The sequence below is a fragment of the Carica papaya genome, chromosome 1 (assembly GCF_054855325.1).
Source record: "Carica papaya isolate Zhongbai chromosome 1, ASM5485532v1, whole genome shotgun sequence".
Classification (NCBI taxonomy): domain Eukaryota; kingdom Viridiplantae; phylum Streptophyta; class Magnoliopsida; order Brassicales; family Caricaceae; genus Carica; species Carica papaya.
In genome coordinates, this window is record NC_142309.1 from 24,814,482 (window position 1) to 24,831,991 (window position 17,510).

The 17,510-nt window shown below is 35.2% G+C and overlaps 2 protein-coding genes across 2 annotated transcripts; both read right to left on the reverse strand.

Moving 5' to 3' along the window:
- Nucleotides 1-118: 118 nt before the first annotated feature.
- LOC110816751 (calcium-binding protein CML37-like) lies at nt 119-978 on the reverse strand. Its single transcript, XM_022045067.2, has one exon. The coding sequence runs from the start codon at nt 674-676 to the stop codon at nt 311-313; it is 366 nt and encodes a 121-aa protein (XP_021900759.2). The 5' UTR covers nt 677-978; the 3' UTR covers nt 119-310.
- Nucleotides 979-2,272: 1,294 nt separating this feature from the next.
- LOC110816686 (calcium-binding protein CML39) lies at nt 2,273-3,219 on the reverse strand. The gene has a single exon (XM_022044976.2). The coding sequence runs from the start codon at nt 2,975-2,977 to the stop codon at nt 2,405-2,407; it is 573 nt and encodes a 190-aa protein (XP_021900668.2). The 5' UTR covers nt 2,978-3,219; the 3' UTR covers nt 2,273-2,404.
- Nucleotides 3,220-17,510: the final 14,291 nt, after the last annotated feature.

Consider the following 17,510-nt stretch of genomic DNA (forward strand, 5'->3'; position numbering starts at 1 on the left):
ACCGAAGAGCATGAAGTTCTATCATTACTAGTTTGGCTGAGGTGGTTTTTCTCTTTAATTTCAATGTGTATCTTATTTAGTATTTATGCAATTTATATATGTTCGGCGTCGGAGTTACTTTATGGAAATTCTGTTCTTATTTCTGAAAAAGAAAAGAAATTGAATTCCCATTCTAAAATAAGTAAAGGTGGAGGTGGAGAAATCGGCCATGGAGCTCGACTGGCCCGATCTACGGAGCGTCCTCTTCAAACTGGTGGCCGTTACGCAATCATTCCCCTCCATAACAGACATCCCAAACACCTCCTTCGGCTCACTCTTGGTATCCTCCACGCTCCCGCCCTCTCCCTCCACCAGATCCTGGAACTAATTCGAGTCCAAAAAAACCGTCTTCGTCGAAATCAGAGAATCTGACTGCCTCTTCCTCCTCCACCGACGACTCGCTTCCCACCATTCTTATACATCTACGCAACTCCGCTGTCGAGATCTTCTCATCCCCATTCTCGTCCATGTAATTGAAGACTATCTCTAATTGCCTGCTGCTACTGCTAGTGTTTGCTGCATCCTCCGAATCAACCGCAGGAATAAATCGCTTATTCACCGTCTTTATCTTCGGAGACAGTAATTTTCTCAGCAGTTTTCCCAAAGATATCCTCTCTGCTCCCTCGAATTTCATCATCGTCCGTCATTTACTCAGAAAATTATCGCCCTCAATTGCAATTGATACGCGAGAGAATAAAGCAAATCTCAACGACTGCAAGTGGTCAGTATATATGCACTGAGCTTAAGATCTATCCAGAAGGTCTCAAGTCTAACGGAGGTGTAATAATACACATATATATATATATATATAGTCTGCCTGCCAATTCAGAAAGAACAGTTTTGCTATTGTGATTATAAAAATTAAAAATATAATCCTAGGCGGATAGGTTAGGATTGAACAAACGTGGAATGGAAGAGGCATACATATCCAGGGCAGAGAACACGACTTTGAAGTATGTCGGCTACTATTTTTAAAAACTATTTTACGGCAAATTAGAATTTTAAAAACTATTGTTGTTTATATTCGAATTAATTACATTCACTCACATTATTTTTTTAGCTTAATATCAGTTTTGATCTATGATTTTAATTTGTGCTTTTAAAAAAAAAAAAATAAGGATCAATTGTTTATTTTTATTTTCAATTAAATTTTTCTGTTGATAATTTTATAAACTAATTTCATTACAAAAGATTATTAGGTGGCCAACCACAAGTAGGATTAATTAAAGAAAATTAGGTCCTACTTAATACACGAGAATATTTATAATTTAGATTTTTAAATTCATATACATTTATTTTTTTTTTTTTTTTTTGGTCATGAAAATGTGTAAAAATTGTTTATCTATAGAAAATTGAAACATAAATAAATTTACTTTCTAAAAAAAATACTTTAAAAATGTTCTAATTTCACTAAGATATTGTAAGTTTGGTGTAACATCTATATATATATTGTAACGTAAAAGCCACTTTTATAAATGTACATTATTTATGCTTTTATGTTAAGCACACTTTGCCTCAAATATCTCATGGATTTTTTTGTGTGCCGAGGGCAAACTCCGTGAATAAAAAATTTTTATGATAAATTAGTTTCTATTTAGTGATTTAATTTGTTTAAAATAAACTAACGGATTTCTTTTATGATAATTACTATCTTAAAATTTTATAATCAAATAAACATAATGTATAAAAATATGTTTTTTCTCTTTAAAGAAATGTGATTATTTAACGAGAAAAATTATCGGATTATTCTTTAGATAATATTAAAATTTTATAAATTATTAAAAACGGCTTAAGACTCGTTGTTAATCGTTGGAGTAATATGGTCGTCTGTTTTTAGAAAAATTAAACTTTAAGGTTATGATTATTAACTATAATATAAAACATAAAATATGTAAATTTATTATTTTTTTTAAAAAAAAAGAACAAGTTAACAGGCAAGTTACAGGCGTTAAAACTATAATTTTCAAATGGTTGAAGCAGTGCAGGAGGAGTATTCAAATATCTTCTATGTTCTTTTTAAAAATTGTCTGCGCGGTTGGCTGAGATATTGGGTTATGCAATAAGTAACTGTAAATAGACTTTCTTATTTTGAAAAATGGTTGATCAATTTTTTATTAAGAAAATAGAAGATGAATAATCGGTTGCAGACGTGACGGTCAAGTTGATGTCAAGAACTGAAATTGACGATTCTAAGCGCCGGGCGCTCATGTTTGATCGACTAACTAGGCAGAAATTTCGTTTAAATTCCAGCTTTTATTTTCCTTAATTAATTTACAGTAACAAAAAAAATGAAAGAATAAAGAAGAAAATATACACAGAACCAGAAACAAAAAGAAATCCATAAGAGAAAATTAGGGATGAATTATTAGTGCATCATGAGAGCGAACTCGTCAAAGCTAAGGACACCATCGCCATTGAGATCGAAAGCACGAATCATTGCCTTGCAATCATCGATGGAGCTGGACTGGCCCAATCGACGGAGCATCCTCTTCAAACTGGTGGCCGTTATACAATCATTCCCCTCCATAACGTACATCTCAAACGCCTCCTTCAGCTCACTCTTCTTATCCTCCACGCTCCTGCCTTCTCCCTCCATCAGTTTATGGAACTCATTCAAGTCCAAGAAACCGTCTCCGTCCAAATCAGAGAATCTGACTGCCGCTTCCGCCTCCTCCGCCGACAACTCACCGCCCACCATTTTCACACAATTCCGCAGTTCCGCTGCCGATATCTTCCCATCCCCGTTCTCGTCCATATAATTGAAGACAACCTCCAATTGACTACCACTGCTGCTGCTACTACTTGCCACATCCTCAGAATCAACCGCGGAAGGAAGAAATCTTTTCCGTTCCACTTGTCCCTTCGGAGACAGTAATTTTCTCCAAAATCTTCCGAGAGAATTCCTCTCCTCTCCCTCGGATTTCATCATTGTGTTCATTGAATCAGAATACGATCACTCTGAAGTGTGAGAAAACAAAAAGGAAAACTGAAACAATAGTTCGTAAATCTCTGTAGAGAAACTCTCAAGTTGAAATGTCGGATGATGGAGCCAAAAGGTATGGTAAGGGTATATATAGTTTCCTCGTTTTGTCAACCGTCAAGGAAAATATATTTTAATCTGATGATAAGTTGAAAAACTTTTCTGCACAGGAGGAGAACACGGTTTTGCCAGACAATTTTATAGTAAAGGTAGAGATGAAGTAGGCCGCCAGTTGTATTTAGGGTTGCAAAAGGCGGTTGTGCGGCGGGTGGGAGGAAATTTCCCACGAGAAAAATCTCTCTCATTCTTTTCTCTAATGCCGGTTGCCGGTTGCCGGTTGCCGGTTGCCGGTCATCTTATCTTTCATTTCGCTATACATTACCAAACAAACAACATGGCGGGGGTGACGGTGGTCCCCACTAACCTTTTCCAGAAAGAAAGAATTACAGACGTGGAAGCACCATCATCATTTATCATCTCATCAATCATGATCATCATCAATCTCCATTGACTTTTATTTTTTTAAATAATTAAAAAATTAAATACTTCACTAATTTTTTTCTTTTAAGAAAACGACAAACGCATCATTCTTCTCACTTCCGTACCCTCAACACACTTAAAACCGTGATTCAATAACTCATACAAAAAAAGAAACTATTTATGTAATTCATTTATTACGTCATAATTAATTAGTTGATATAATATCCGAATTAGTAAATTTTTGATGTGGGTTTTTATCGGATTAGTAGTTAAAGTTCCAGAAAATAACGGTCAAAAACTGACACGTGAAAACGCGTGTGAATTAAAGAGTTCCCTCTCCTCTCACTGAGTAGAAAGGGCGTGCAGTGTGTGTTTGACCAAAACGGCTGACTTTCTTCCCATTCGCAAAATTCAAGTCTGTGTTTGATAGAATTGTGTTTTTCAACTTGATCAACGGCCAATACTCAAAAGAGGAAGGACAGAAGAAAGTGTGAAAACATCGTCACACCTGAACTCATGCTGCACCCGCATGATAAACACCGCTCACATTTTACACACGCACATATAATTCTATACAACTAAAACCTGCCAAACTCATGGTTCACAAATTTTTTTATATAATTTAACCAAAATCTTCATATTTATTCATACTGTTATAATTATATTTTAAGATTGCAACTATAATACTGCGAAATACATTCTGTATATTTTTATTCAATAGTAGTTATTATTATTATCTATGTTGTTTTGCTATTAGTTACATCAGAATAACTTAACACATTGAACTAAATCATTATGGACAAAAGAAGTGTGCAAGCATAATAAAAATCGACAAAGTTCATATAATTATATGATTTTAAGTTCAATAGCAAGTGAACGATTGAATGAACTAAATATGAAAACAATAAGACAGAGAAGAATCTTATAACTGCAATTATTTCGAAGTTTGAGGATTTGTCAAGAAAATTGAAGCAAGTTTGTTGTATTGAGGAGTCTACAATATGGAGAAAGAGCAAATTCATCTGTAGCAATGCAGAGAGCAAGAACAACGATGCAGCGAGGAAAATGAATTGAGAAAGTGGTTATATTTTATAAGAGAGTATAATGAAGAAGACGAGAACTCAATAACGATGATTTATGTGAGCCTAAGGGAGGGAGTAATATTTCGCATTGGCTTGTTTTTTATTTTTATGAAAATCAAAATTTGTCTTTTTGAAGCTTTTCATTTGAAAATTATTTTGAACTATATAAAAAAACTTAACCGGGCAAGCTAGAGAGCATTTAATGCTCATTAATTTTCTGCTGTGTGTTTATTGAATGGAACCTTGGGAATATATATACATACAGAGAAAAATGAAAAGAGGATGAGGGTGGTCTCTAGAAACGTCAGAGATCATCAGCTGTCCTCAACCTTTAAAAAGAAAAGGAAAATATAGACTCTTCATTTTAGGGCTTTGATCTGGGCGGTCCACTTGTCCATTTCTTTCAGCCTTCTTATTTTTTCCTTAATTCTTTTCACCCGCTCCTCAAGATGAAGTCAGTTTGCTTTCAACTCTTTGAGTTTCTCACTATCTCTTCTTTGACTCTTTGGACTTTCTTGTTGCAGATGCTTCATCTTGAACAGAAGTCGGTGATGTGCTGAAGTTCCTAAAGGTTTTGTGAGCAGATTGACGAGTTGTTCCCTCGAGGTGACATACTTCGTTTCGACGAAGCCCTTTTGAACCTGGTTGCGAACTATGTGGCAGTCGATGTCAAGGTGTTTTGTTCGTTCGTGAAAAACCGAATTTGCTACGATATGTTCGGCAGCTTTATTGTTACAGTTCAATATTACGGGTAAGTGGGGTATTATTTGAAAGTCTCGAAGCAGATAGGTTATCCACTGAACTTCACATACTGTGGATGACATACTTCTGTACTCAGCCTCTGCGGAAAACTTGTTCACCGTAGTTTGTTTCTTTGTTTTCCAGGAGATTAGTGCAGGCTCGAGGAAGATGTAGAAGCCCATGAGTGATTTGCGGGTTATCGAACATGATGCCCAATCCGAATCACAAAAGGCTTGAACTTTGAAATCATTCTTTCTTGGGAAAAAGATGTCTTGCTCCGGATATTGCTTTAGGTACCTAACAACGTGTAGTGCGGTCGTCTGGGTTGTTGCATGAACTGACTGAGGTGTTGGGTGGAATGTGTTATGTCGGGTCTGGTGAAGTTGAGGTAAAGCAAGCGGCCGATTAAATGTTTATATCTCTCCGGATCTGGTAAGATTTCTCATTCTTCTATATTTAGTTTTAGCCCGGAAGGCAGGAGAAAGTGGTTTTCTTTTGCATCTTCCATCTTTGTATCTTATAGAATATCTCTGGTGTATTTTTTTGGCTGATGTAGATCCCTTCTTTTGACCTAGCTATCTCGACTTCGAGGAAATATCTCACTTGGCCGAGGTCCTTGACTGTGAAGGCTTCATTCATGGCACTTTTGACTTCGCAAATCTCTTTATCATTAGGATCCGTGACAAGTAAGTCATTCACATATACCACAACTACAATGTAGTTTCCTTTTGTTCCTTTTGTAAATAGACAGTGATCGGCTTCTGACTTAGTGAAGCCGATGGATTAAAGCTTTGAAGTGAGCTCTTTGTTCCACTGGCGACCCGCTTATTTTAGGTCATACAGGCTCTTGGTTAAATGGCAGACTTGCCCTTCACTAGCCTTAAAGTAGCCCGCTGGAGGTTTTACATATAGGTCCTCTTCCACAAAACCATGTAGGTATGCGTTATTGATGTCTAACTGGTATACTTGCTAGTCACTTGCAACTGCCACGGCTAAAAGCAGTCGAACTGTGACCATTTTGGCCACTGGTAAAAAGTTATCATGATAGTCTATGCCAAACTCCTAGTTATAACCTTTAGCTACGAGCCTTGTTTTGTATTTATCAACTGATCCATCGACATTGTATTTTATTTTGTACACCCATTTTGAGTTGACTGCTTTCTTCCCTTTTGGTAGTGCAGTTAGTTCTCATGTTCTATTTTCTTCCAATGCGGATAGTTCAGCTTGCATGGCCTCAACCCACTTGTTGTCCCTTTTAGCATCCTTGTATGATATTGGTTTTTTGTTAATAGACACTTGTGCAATGAAATTAACATAGCCATGATTGTATGTAGGTGAGGTGGACATGAGGAAGGGGAGTTCAGACATAGGTTGTTTAGTGGTATGGGCAATAAAGTCTTCCATCCAGGCGGGTCTGTTTCTCACCCTAATGCTCCTCCTTACTTCATACTCTTGGGGAATGATGGTTGGTAAGGGAATTTCTTCTCTTCTTTATGACTGGTTTTCAGGTGTGGTTACTGTGTCGTCGCTTGGTATTAGCAATGGTGTGTCATGGTAATCTGGTTTAGAGTGTTCTGTTTGATACGAAAAAATATGTTCATGGAATATGACATCCCTTGACAAAACTATTTTTCTGTTTGTTATATCGTATAATTTGTAGGTCTTTGCATCGGGTGCATACCCTAAGAAAATACATTTCAAAGCCCTGGGTTCAAACTTGTCTTTTTGAGAGGTAACATTTGTAGTAAAACATAGACAACCGAAGACTTTTAAGTTTGAATAATCCAGCTATTTTTGTACGGAATTTTATAAGGAGTTTTTCATTTTAAAACAGAGCTTGGCAAAATTCTTATTATGTGTGTGGCTGTGAGTATGGCTTCATCCCAAAAACTTTTTGGTAGTTTTGATTCAAAAATCAATGTTATAGCAATTTGTAATAGGTGTTTATGTTTTCTCTCCACTACCTCATTTTGCTGTAGTGTGTATGTACAGGTTTTTTTATGCATGATTTTCTTTTCTTGAAAAAATATTTTGCATGAAGTGTTTATGACCTTAGTGTCGTTATCTGTCCTAACTGTTTTAATTATTCTCTGAAATTGATTTTGTATTAGATTGTAAAAATATTTTAACGTATTTGGTACACTCGTTTTCTCTTTTAATAAATAAGTTCATGTGGCTATTGAGAAATCATCAACTATGGTTAAAAAATAAAGTGCACCAAAGATACAATTAACTGGGTATGGTCCCCAAAGGTTAACATGTATTAAACTAAAAATATCACTGGTATTGATGAAACTTTTAGAAAAAGACAAGCGCTGCTATTTTGTCAAAGGGCATATTTCACAATCATGTAGAGCTGCACTGCCTGGTAATTTTTAAACTGGGAATGCGGATCAATTTTTTGTGGATGTGTGGCAGAGTATTTTGTGTCATAATTGTAGGTTGTTTTCTTGGGTGTGTCTAATGTATGCTTTGTTAGGGGCAATATCTTCACTCATGGTGTACATGCCCTTCATTATTGTTCCCTTCCTCAATATTTTGTTAGTTGTCAAATCCTGCACAAAACAATAGTTGGGATAAAAGAAAATGTAGGTATTTGAAGCTTAGGTTAGTTTTCTGACAGAAATTAGGTTACAAGTGAATTTTAGCATATAGAGGATATCTTGTAGAATTAAGTTGTCACACAGCTTTATAGTTCCTTCGTGGGTTAAATAACTCGTGGTTCCGTCTAGTAGCGATACAGACACTGTAGGTTCTACTTTTACAGGTTTTGAAAGCATTTTGAAATCATGACATATGTGTAATGTGGCACCTGTGTCTATTATCCAAGTTCTTATGTCATTAAAGGCATGTAAAAAATAGCATTTAAGTTGCTTACCGGGGGGGCCAGAGTAGCCCACGCACCTTGCCGATTCTGTCGTGTTTGCTCCTTGGCTCTCAATGCAATCACCATGGCTTGGCTCCAAGACAAGTAGTTGGATCCATCAAGTGTGGTTGTGACGAGTTGCATTCCAAGTTGGTCTAAGCTTAGGAGTGTTAACACATCTGTATTAAGGTTTGCCATTGAGCAGTAGGGTAATATTGTAATGTAGAAATCAAAAGAACCAGTGCTTATTACAGGCACTGCTATGATACCATATAAAAAAACTTAACCGGGTAAGGTAGAGAGCATTTAATGTTCATTAATTTTCTGTTGTATGTTTATTGAATAGAACCTTGGGAATATACATACATACATGAAAAAATGAAAAGAAGATGAAGGTGGTCTCTAGAAACATCAGAGACCACCAGTTGTCTTCAACCTTTAAACAAAAAATGAAAATCTAAACCTTTCATTTTAGGGTTTTGATATGAGCGGGTCCAATTGTACATTTCTTTCAGCTTTCTCATTTTTCCCTTAATTCTTTTCAAACTAAGATATTTTAATTTTTGAATTTTTTCTATAATTTTAAATATATATAAAAAAAAAAGTTAAACTAAACAATTAAGGTTTTATTTTATTTATAATTATTTAATTTATTATTCAGTTGTTAAAAATAATTTCTTTAAATTTTTCATTAACTTAAATCAATTAAAATATTATAATTTTTTACTAAAATTAATTTCTTATTTTTATATATGCAAATGCATAAAATATATTTTATTTTTAAAAAAATAATTTATTTTGTATTTGTTATTTTTATTTATGAAATTTTTGTCACATTGGTGATGCACACAAAAAACTGCAAAAAAATAAACTAATATCGTATTAAAAGTGAATTGTGAATTTAGACGCTAATTATTGTATTAATTGTTTAATTAAAAATTATATGATGATATAATATAAAATAAGAATGTGTGAGACATCTACTTTTTAGTATAAACTAATTATTTAAACTTACTCTATATATATTTTTGAGAAATCTAAAATTAGGCACCTTTTGCTATATAAAATTTAATAGTTAATATTTAGATACTGGACTTAGGGAGGAGATCTTAGATACATCAAAAGGAAATAGAGAGAAGGAAAAAATAAAAAAGAAAAATGAAAAATAAATAAAACGAACAATAATGGTACTAATTAACATATTAGTGATGAGGGACAATACTAAAAATTAGAATAATAAAGTAAGATACATATGTAGTAATATTTACATATAAAGTATAAAGTATAAAATAATACTACTTTATAATACTAATAGTAGTAGTAATAATATTTATTATTATTATTATTATAACAATAATAATAATAAAATAGTGGATGGGATTAAAAAAAAAGAAAGACAGTAAGAACTATATAATATTAATAATAATAATATAAAATTATATACGTAAGTTAAAATTATGAATATAATAAATAAACGATAGTATTAATAATTGTAATAAGTTTGTAATTATATTTACATATGAAAAAGAAAAATGAAAAAATAAATAAATAAATAATAATAATAACAATAACAATTAATAATTATAGTTGAAATAGTAGATAAAAAAAGAATACCGAGACAAAACTTAATAGATACTACCATTCTTGTTTGATTATTAACAAATAATTATTGATGAATTAAGTCTCTTCAATTAACTATAATGCAAATAGAAGAGAATTGCCCCTTTTTAATGAATGATTCTTTTGGCTCGTATTCATTTTTTCTTCATATCCATTTTAAACATAATATAATTATAAAAAATGTACCACACAAACAAAATTTTAAATTTAAAATAATTTTAGGTTTTTAAAAAATTCTTATTTATTGTACTATATTTACTTAAAAAATTAATTATTTAAATTGGATCTGTAAAAAATAATCTTATTTATATTTGATACAGTCTCATGGTTGACAATTTGAATTAATAATATTTTTTAAAAAACAAATTTCAATTAATCTCGTTCTGTCAAATTTAAGAGTGTGTAAAAAAAATTACACTTCTAGGGTCTAAACCGACACTTTCATAATTTAATGTTTAATTCTTAAGTTTTAAGCCCGTTCCTTAAATCTCACTATCATCCTCACTCATTAAGTTCCAACTATTGTTCATAATAGTTTCATGTTATACTATTATTTCAATAACATTGAACACGAAACTCATTTTTTATTGAATATGTTATGTTCTATTGTTCAAATGTAAAGACTCGGAACTTAAAAGAAAATAAATACATGAATTGAATGCGGAAGCGAAATAATATAATTCATGATTTATATTCCTTACACAATAATTTAGAATGCCCAATATGCCTACAGAAATATTCTTTATAAAAGAACAAATAAAATCAATAAAATAAATCAAAGCAATATGTTAAGCATTTTATGACAACCTTCACTAGCTTTTGAAGGGAGTCCGGGTGGTGAACTATTTACAACCCTCTTGTTGATAGGGATCTAGGTTTTTGTCATCTTGATATGAAGTAGTTAATGAAAGGGTAAGCTACACAAGTCTAGTAAGAATATCACACTACTCACCAATACAGAAACTGAAGGTTGGTAAAAATTATAAAAATAACCAATAGAGCTCTTGATTTAAGTAAATTTATTTATCATGAGGAAAACCATAAATTGCATATATTTACCGTTGCGAGATTTCTAAAATCGACCTATAAGGATACAATAATTTAAATAATATGCCAATATCATTTTTAAGTGAGCAATAGCAATAATTTTATCTTTTTATTTGTCCACTGATATTCCTGAGGACCCATAAAGATGTCCAACTACACGTGAACCAATAATCAACATTTTCAACTAATCAGTCGTCCTATACCCCGTCCGGTATGAGTGTCAAAAGTATCATCCTTCAATACCTCATTCAGTATGATGACCAAGAAGTGGGAAGACTTGGTGAGTCACTCAACAATTACCCAAATGACATCATATCCTGAGCGTGCCCTAAGCAATCCTGTCATAAAATCTATTGTGATGTGTTCCCACTTTTACTCCATAATTGGTAATAGTTGAAGTAGTCTGCCTAGGCATTGATACTCTGTCTTGATTTGGTAACACACCAGACACTTAAAAACAAAGTCGCCACCTCTCTTTTCATCTCATTCCATCAAAATTGGGATCGCATACTTTGATATATCTTAGTGCTTTCAGGATGCATGATAAACTTTGAGCTATGAGCCTCTGTCATGATATTCATTTTCAGTTCACTGTCACATAGAACACACATCCTATCCTAAAATCTGAGCAACCCATCGGCAGAGACTTGAAATTTTGAATTTACTCCATGTTCTGCATCTTTTCTGAGGGCTGCAAGGGTGGAATCGACAGATCGGTCTTCCTTTATTCTCTGAATCAGCTCAGGTTGAATAGTCAGGTGGTTCAAGCATGTAACTCTCTTCAGGTCCTGAGATCGTACATGTTATGCGACCCTTATTACCTTGCATTCTGAAACTATTAGGTGAGCTAATATACCTGTACTTTTTCTGCTGGAGTGCATTGGCTACCATGTTACCCTAACTCGGGTAATACAAGATGTTGCAATCGTAGTCTTTGAAGAATTCTTTCCATCATATCTGACGCATGTTAAGATCCTTTTGAGTGAATATGTGTTTCAAGCTCTTATAGTCGGTATAGATCTGAAAAGTCTCCCAATACAAGTAATGACACCAAGTCTTTAAGGCGTGGATAATCACAGTAAGTTCTAAGTAATGGGTGGGGTAGTTTTTCTTATGACTCTCTACTACCTAGACCCATAGCCTATGACCTTCCCATGCTGCATCAGAATACACTCAACCCTATGTAAGAGACATCACTATAAACTGTGTATCCACCTGTCCCACTCGGCAAGGCCAACACAAGTGCAATAGTCAACTGCTTCTTTAATTCTGAAAAACTCATTTTACAGTTCTCGTTCTATTTAAACTTTATGTTCTTTTTTATGATCCAGGTCAAATGAGCAGGTAGGCTAGAAAATCATTCCACAAACCTGCGGTAATAACCTACCATCCCCAGAAAGTTACGAATCTCCTTAACTGAGGTCAATTTCTCCCAATTGAGCACTGTCTCAGCTTTTTTGGAGTTCACTGACACTTCATCCCTTGATATGATGTGCCCTAGGAATGTACTCTGCTCGAGGCAGAACCCGCACTTACTCAACTTTGCATAAAACTTTTTTTCTATGAGAACTTACAAAATCTGAGTCAGATGGTGAGCGTGTTACTCTCTACTTTTTGAATATACCAGGATATCATCGAAAAATACAATGATGAACTGATCCAAAAATTGTTTGAAAGTCGTGTTCATCAAATCCATGAAGATGGTTGGTGTATTGGTTAGTCAACATGACATGACCAGGAACTCAAAGTGTCCATAGTATCCGTAGTTGGTTCAGAAAGCTATTTTGGGAATGTCCTTTGCATTGATCTTTACTTGACGGTAACCTGAACGCATGTCTATTTTGGAGAAGATCTGAACACCCTGCAACTGATAAAAAATATCATCGATCCTGGGGAGGGGGTACTTATTCTTGATCGTGACCTTGTTCAGTCATCTGTAGTCAATACATAACCTTAACATTTCATCCCCTTTCATTGCAAATGTGGCTCCAGCACCCCAAGGAGACACACTAGGTCGGATGAATCCACTATCCTACAATTCATTGATCTGTTTCTTCAGCTCCTCTATCTCAACATGACTCATGCGGTAAGAGACAACCAAAATAGGCTGGGTGCATGACTGAAGATCTATGATGAATTCAACTTCTCTGTCTACTAGTAGTCTGGGTAGTTCATCCGAGAATACATCTGGAAAGTCTTGGACTACCAGAATCTCTCAAATATAAATTTATTTCTTAGATTTACATAGTTAGAGAAAACAGCCGAGTTAAAACACTTAGTAATAAGAAAATTACCATAAGGGAATAATGTTTTAAATTTTTTTTTATTAATTTGTAAATGACTCTTCATTATGAGGGTTGAATACAAGTTTCTTATGAAAATAATCTACGGTAGTGTGATACGCCACTAGCCAGTTCATTCCTAGGATTACATTCAATTCTCCCATATTAATTTTTATTAGGTCCATGCTTAATTTTTTATCTGCTATATCTATGATACATGCTCTGTACATAACCTCTCCCAGTAGTATTCTACTCCCAGGAGTATACACAAACAACACATAATCAAGTCTTTCAGGTAATACATTCAAGTTTGGTATAAAAACATATGAAACAAATGAATGTAAGGCACCAATATCAATTAAAGCATGTGCAATATCATTACAGATAGTGTACGTACCCTGTATTACGTATGGGTTGGCTTCTACATCTTATTGAGTGAGGTTGTAAGTCCTGCCCTATATAGGAGGTCTGGCTTGGTTCTGATTCTTCGGGCACTCTCTCGCGTAATGTTGGGTATTCCCATAAATACAATAAGTATTGTTGAGGCAATAATAGGGTTAGTCCCCATGATCTTTGCCACAGTGCTAGTAAGTTTTACCGCGTCCTATTGTCAGAATCTGAGGAGAAGCCTGAGTCACTAGCCTAGGTCTCTTGTTTTACTGAACAGGTGCAGTGAAGGCTGCTTTATAGTGTGAAACCGAGGGCCTGAGGTTCCCTACTACTGGAGAAAAAATACGAAGGTTCTTCTCTACTAGTTGTGCATTGGCCAGAACAGCCGAGTAAGTATTGAGTTCGAACAAATACAACTGCTGTCTAATCTCAGGATGGAGACCCCACTCGAACTTTCTTGTCTTTCTGCCTTTATCTATCGTGCTCTGAGGGAAATACCGGTCCAATTCTAGGAACTTTCGAGCATATTCTGACATAGTTGTATCATCCTGGATCAGGTGTGCAAACTTTATTTTCTTCATATGTTAGAGATGCTCTAGGAGATACTATGCATTGAAAGCCATCAAGAACTGTTCTCAAGTGACTGAAACGGGAAGGGTTGTCTGCTTGAATTGCCACCAGTGGTCTGCATCTCCCACCAGTATGTAGGTGACAAATATGACTCTCTGTTTGAGAATCACTCCAAGAGTCGTGAAGGTCTTCTCTGTTTCAGTTAACTAATACTCGGCCTCATCAAATGAGGATACTCCTATAAAAATAGATGGTTTTAGTCTTTTATACCTCTCAATGTAGTATGGGTCCATCATGGGAGAAACTAGATCCCGTAAAAAAGGGAATGGATTGTGCTAGGGATAGACTAGATGGGCATGTGGTGGTACTGGATGATACGGTGAGGCACTGAATTGTACTGTGGTAGTGTCGGGTGATGCGGTTGGGGCACCTGACTATACTGTGGTGGTGCCGGGTGATACAGTTGGGGCACCGGACCATACTGTGGTGGTGTTGGATGGTACTGTGAAAGAGCAAAGTCATATCGGGGTGGCTCAGGATCCTCCCGCTACAGGGGTGGCTCAAACTGTGGTAGCAGAAGAGGGTCAAGTAGCTCCCTTATTTCCTCCTAGGCTTACTGGGCAGCGATGAGTCTCTCCAACATTTCAAATAGTTGGTTGAACATCCTCTCGAAATGAACCATCTCAAGCTGCTCAGTTTAGTGGGGGTCTTCATCTCTTTATCTATCTGTATCTGCATTTCACAATGAATGATTGGGTGATAATTCATTGTTTTTGGTGTTTTTTAAGGTTTTTGTATAAGAAGTGGTTTCAAGGAACGCGACTCTAATACCAACTTTAAAAGTTCGAAACTTAAAAGGAAATAAAGATATGAATTAAAAGCGAAAGCGAAATAATAAAATTTATGGTTTGCATTCCTTACACAATAATTTGGAATGCCCAATAGGGTTACGAGAATGTCCATTCTAAAAGAACAAAAAAAATCAATAAAATAAATAAAAGGTAATATGCTAAGTATTCTAGGACGACCTTCACTAACTTTTAAAAGAAGTTCGGGTGGTAAATTATTCACAACCTTCTTATTAATCGGGATCTCGATCTTGGTCCTCTTGATTTGAAATGATTAATGAAAGGGTGAGCTATACTAACCCAGTAAGAATTTTACACTACTCACTGATACAGAAACTGAAGGTTGGTAAAAATTATAAAAATAACCAATGGAGCTCTTGATTTAAGTAAATTCATTTATCATAAGAAAAACCATATATTGCATATATCTACCATTGCGAGATTTCTAAAATCGATCGATAGGGATACAATAATTCAAATAGCATTTCAATTTTATTTTCAAGTGAGCAATAGCAATAGTCTTGCATTTTTATTTACCCACTAGTATCCCTAGGGGTCCATAAGGATGTCCCACTATGCGTGAACCAATATTCAATATTTTTAACTAACTGACCATCCCCATATCCCGTCCGGTATGAGCGCCAAAAGTACCATCTCTTAATACTCCGTCCGGTATGAGAGTGAATTGGGCCGTCCTCATACACCGTCCAGTATGAGCGCCAAAAATACCATTTCTCGATACTTCGTCCGGTATGAAGCAACGTTCACGGTAGAATTTGCTATGTACCCGGTTCGTCCACCATCTCACAGGATATCTAATAAGGCTATCATTCATTAATTCACATAACTAAATAATTTTCCATTTGTATATTAATTTCTAATTTTACAAATCAACTGTAAATCACGCAAGACAAGCAATATATATATCAAGGAAGCACAATTGAATCATTTAACCATTTTAGAATATCATCATGTATTTAAAGTAGTAAATTCAACAATCAGTTACACAGGACAACAAATAAATGACTAACTAGTTTCGGCTTCATTAGTAACCTGTAATTATTCTCAGAGTTTTTTAATTTATACAAAATACCATATTACTGATTATTAAGCTTCAATTCCATAATAGAGAATGTGAGAGATTCTTACCCGAATCGGTGTTCGAAACACCAAACTATCAGCTACGTCTACTGATGGTCCCCGAATTTCATAATTTTTTTTACAAATATTAAAATACGCTTTATGTATCTAAAAATACCCCCAAAAATCAAAAATCGATGTTAAAAATCTTTTCCAACCAATTTTTGAATTTCCACACGGCGGCACCACCATACTCCGGTGACGGCACCGCTGCTTGCGGCGGTGGTTGCCTCGGCATGGCCGTTTTTGGCCAATTTTGGCCGTTTTCGCCCAATTTTATACCCATTCCTACGAGAAAACACGTTAGGAGGTCTCGGTTGGTCGAGAAAAGTAAAAAAATAAAAACCTACCGACAACGAAACTTTCCGGTGCGGCAGCTCCGCCAGCTCACCTTCGTGGCTGAGCGTTTTTCTTCTGTCAACCTGTAGAAAACAGAATGGTAAACACAATAATAGAAAATTGTACGAAACAAAAAAGGGGAAGAAGCTCATCGGAGGTAGTTTCAGGTTTTGTTCGCGGTGGCGCTGCCGGGCTTTGCCAACAGTTTTCGACTCATCTGTTGTTCTTTTTTCTCATATTTAGCCATTGAGTGTTTGAAATCAAATTTCGAGCGGATATGAGCATTTTTACTTTTTTTGACGGTCAGAGGTGGCTTTGGCGCGGCGGCGAGCGGCCGTCGACTCCTTTCTCCGTTGACTAGTTATTCTCCTCTGGCGGGAGGTTGGCGGCTAGGGTTTGGGTTCGGTGTGATGTGAGATATTTATACCTGTCTCCCTTAAATATGATTCATTCATCGCGTTTGATCTCGACCGTCCGATTGCGTTTAAAGAAGAAATTAATCTGGACCATTCACTGTGATTTGATCTCGACCGTACGATCGTGTTTAAAGAGAGAATAAATTTAGACCGTTCATCATGTTTAATCGCGACCGTTCGATCGCACTTAAAGAGGGAACTGATCCGGACCGTCCACGCGCGCAGGAATGCATCCAGGCCGTCCGATCGTGTGGCCTCTCGTATGGTACCGAGTCAGTGTGCCTTGCCACGCGGGGCGCTCCAGTTCGGCGGGGCTACTAACTTGGGCGGTCCTACGTAGTGCAATTTTTCTTAATTACGTTTTGACTATCAGTTTTCAATTTTTCTTTCAAAAATACCATCTGAACCTTAATTTTCACTTTTTTAAAAAAATTATTTTTAATTTCATTCTCAACCTATTTTTTTCCTAATTTTAAATAAATAAAAATTTATAAATTTCAAAATTATATTTTTATATATTTTTTAAAATTTTAAAATTAATATTAGAATTTCGGGTCCCGGTATTACATCAACCATCATTATTTTTTCTTTAATTTTCTTTTATCTCTCTAAACAGCACGAGAAGAACTGCATGTGATAAGAATAATAGAAAGTGAAATATGGTAAAAGA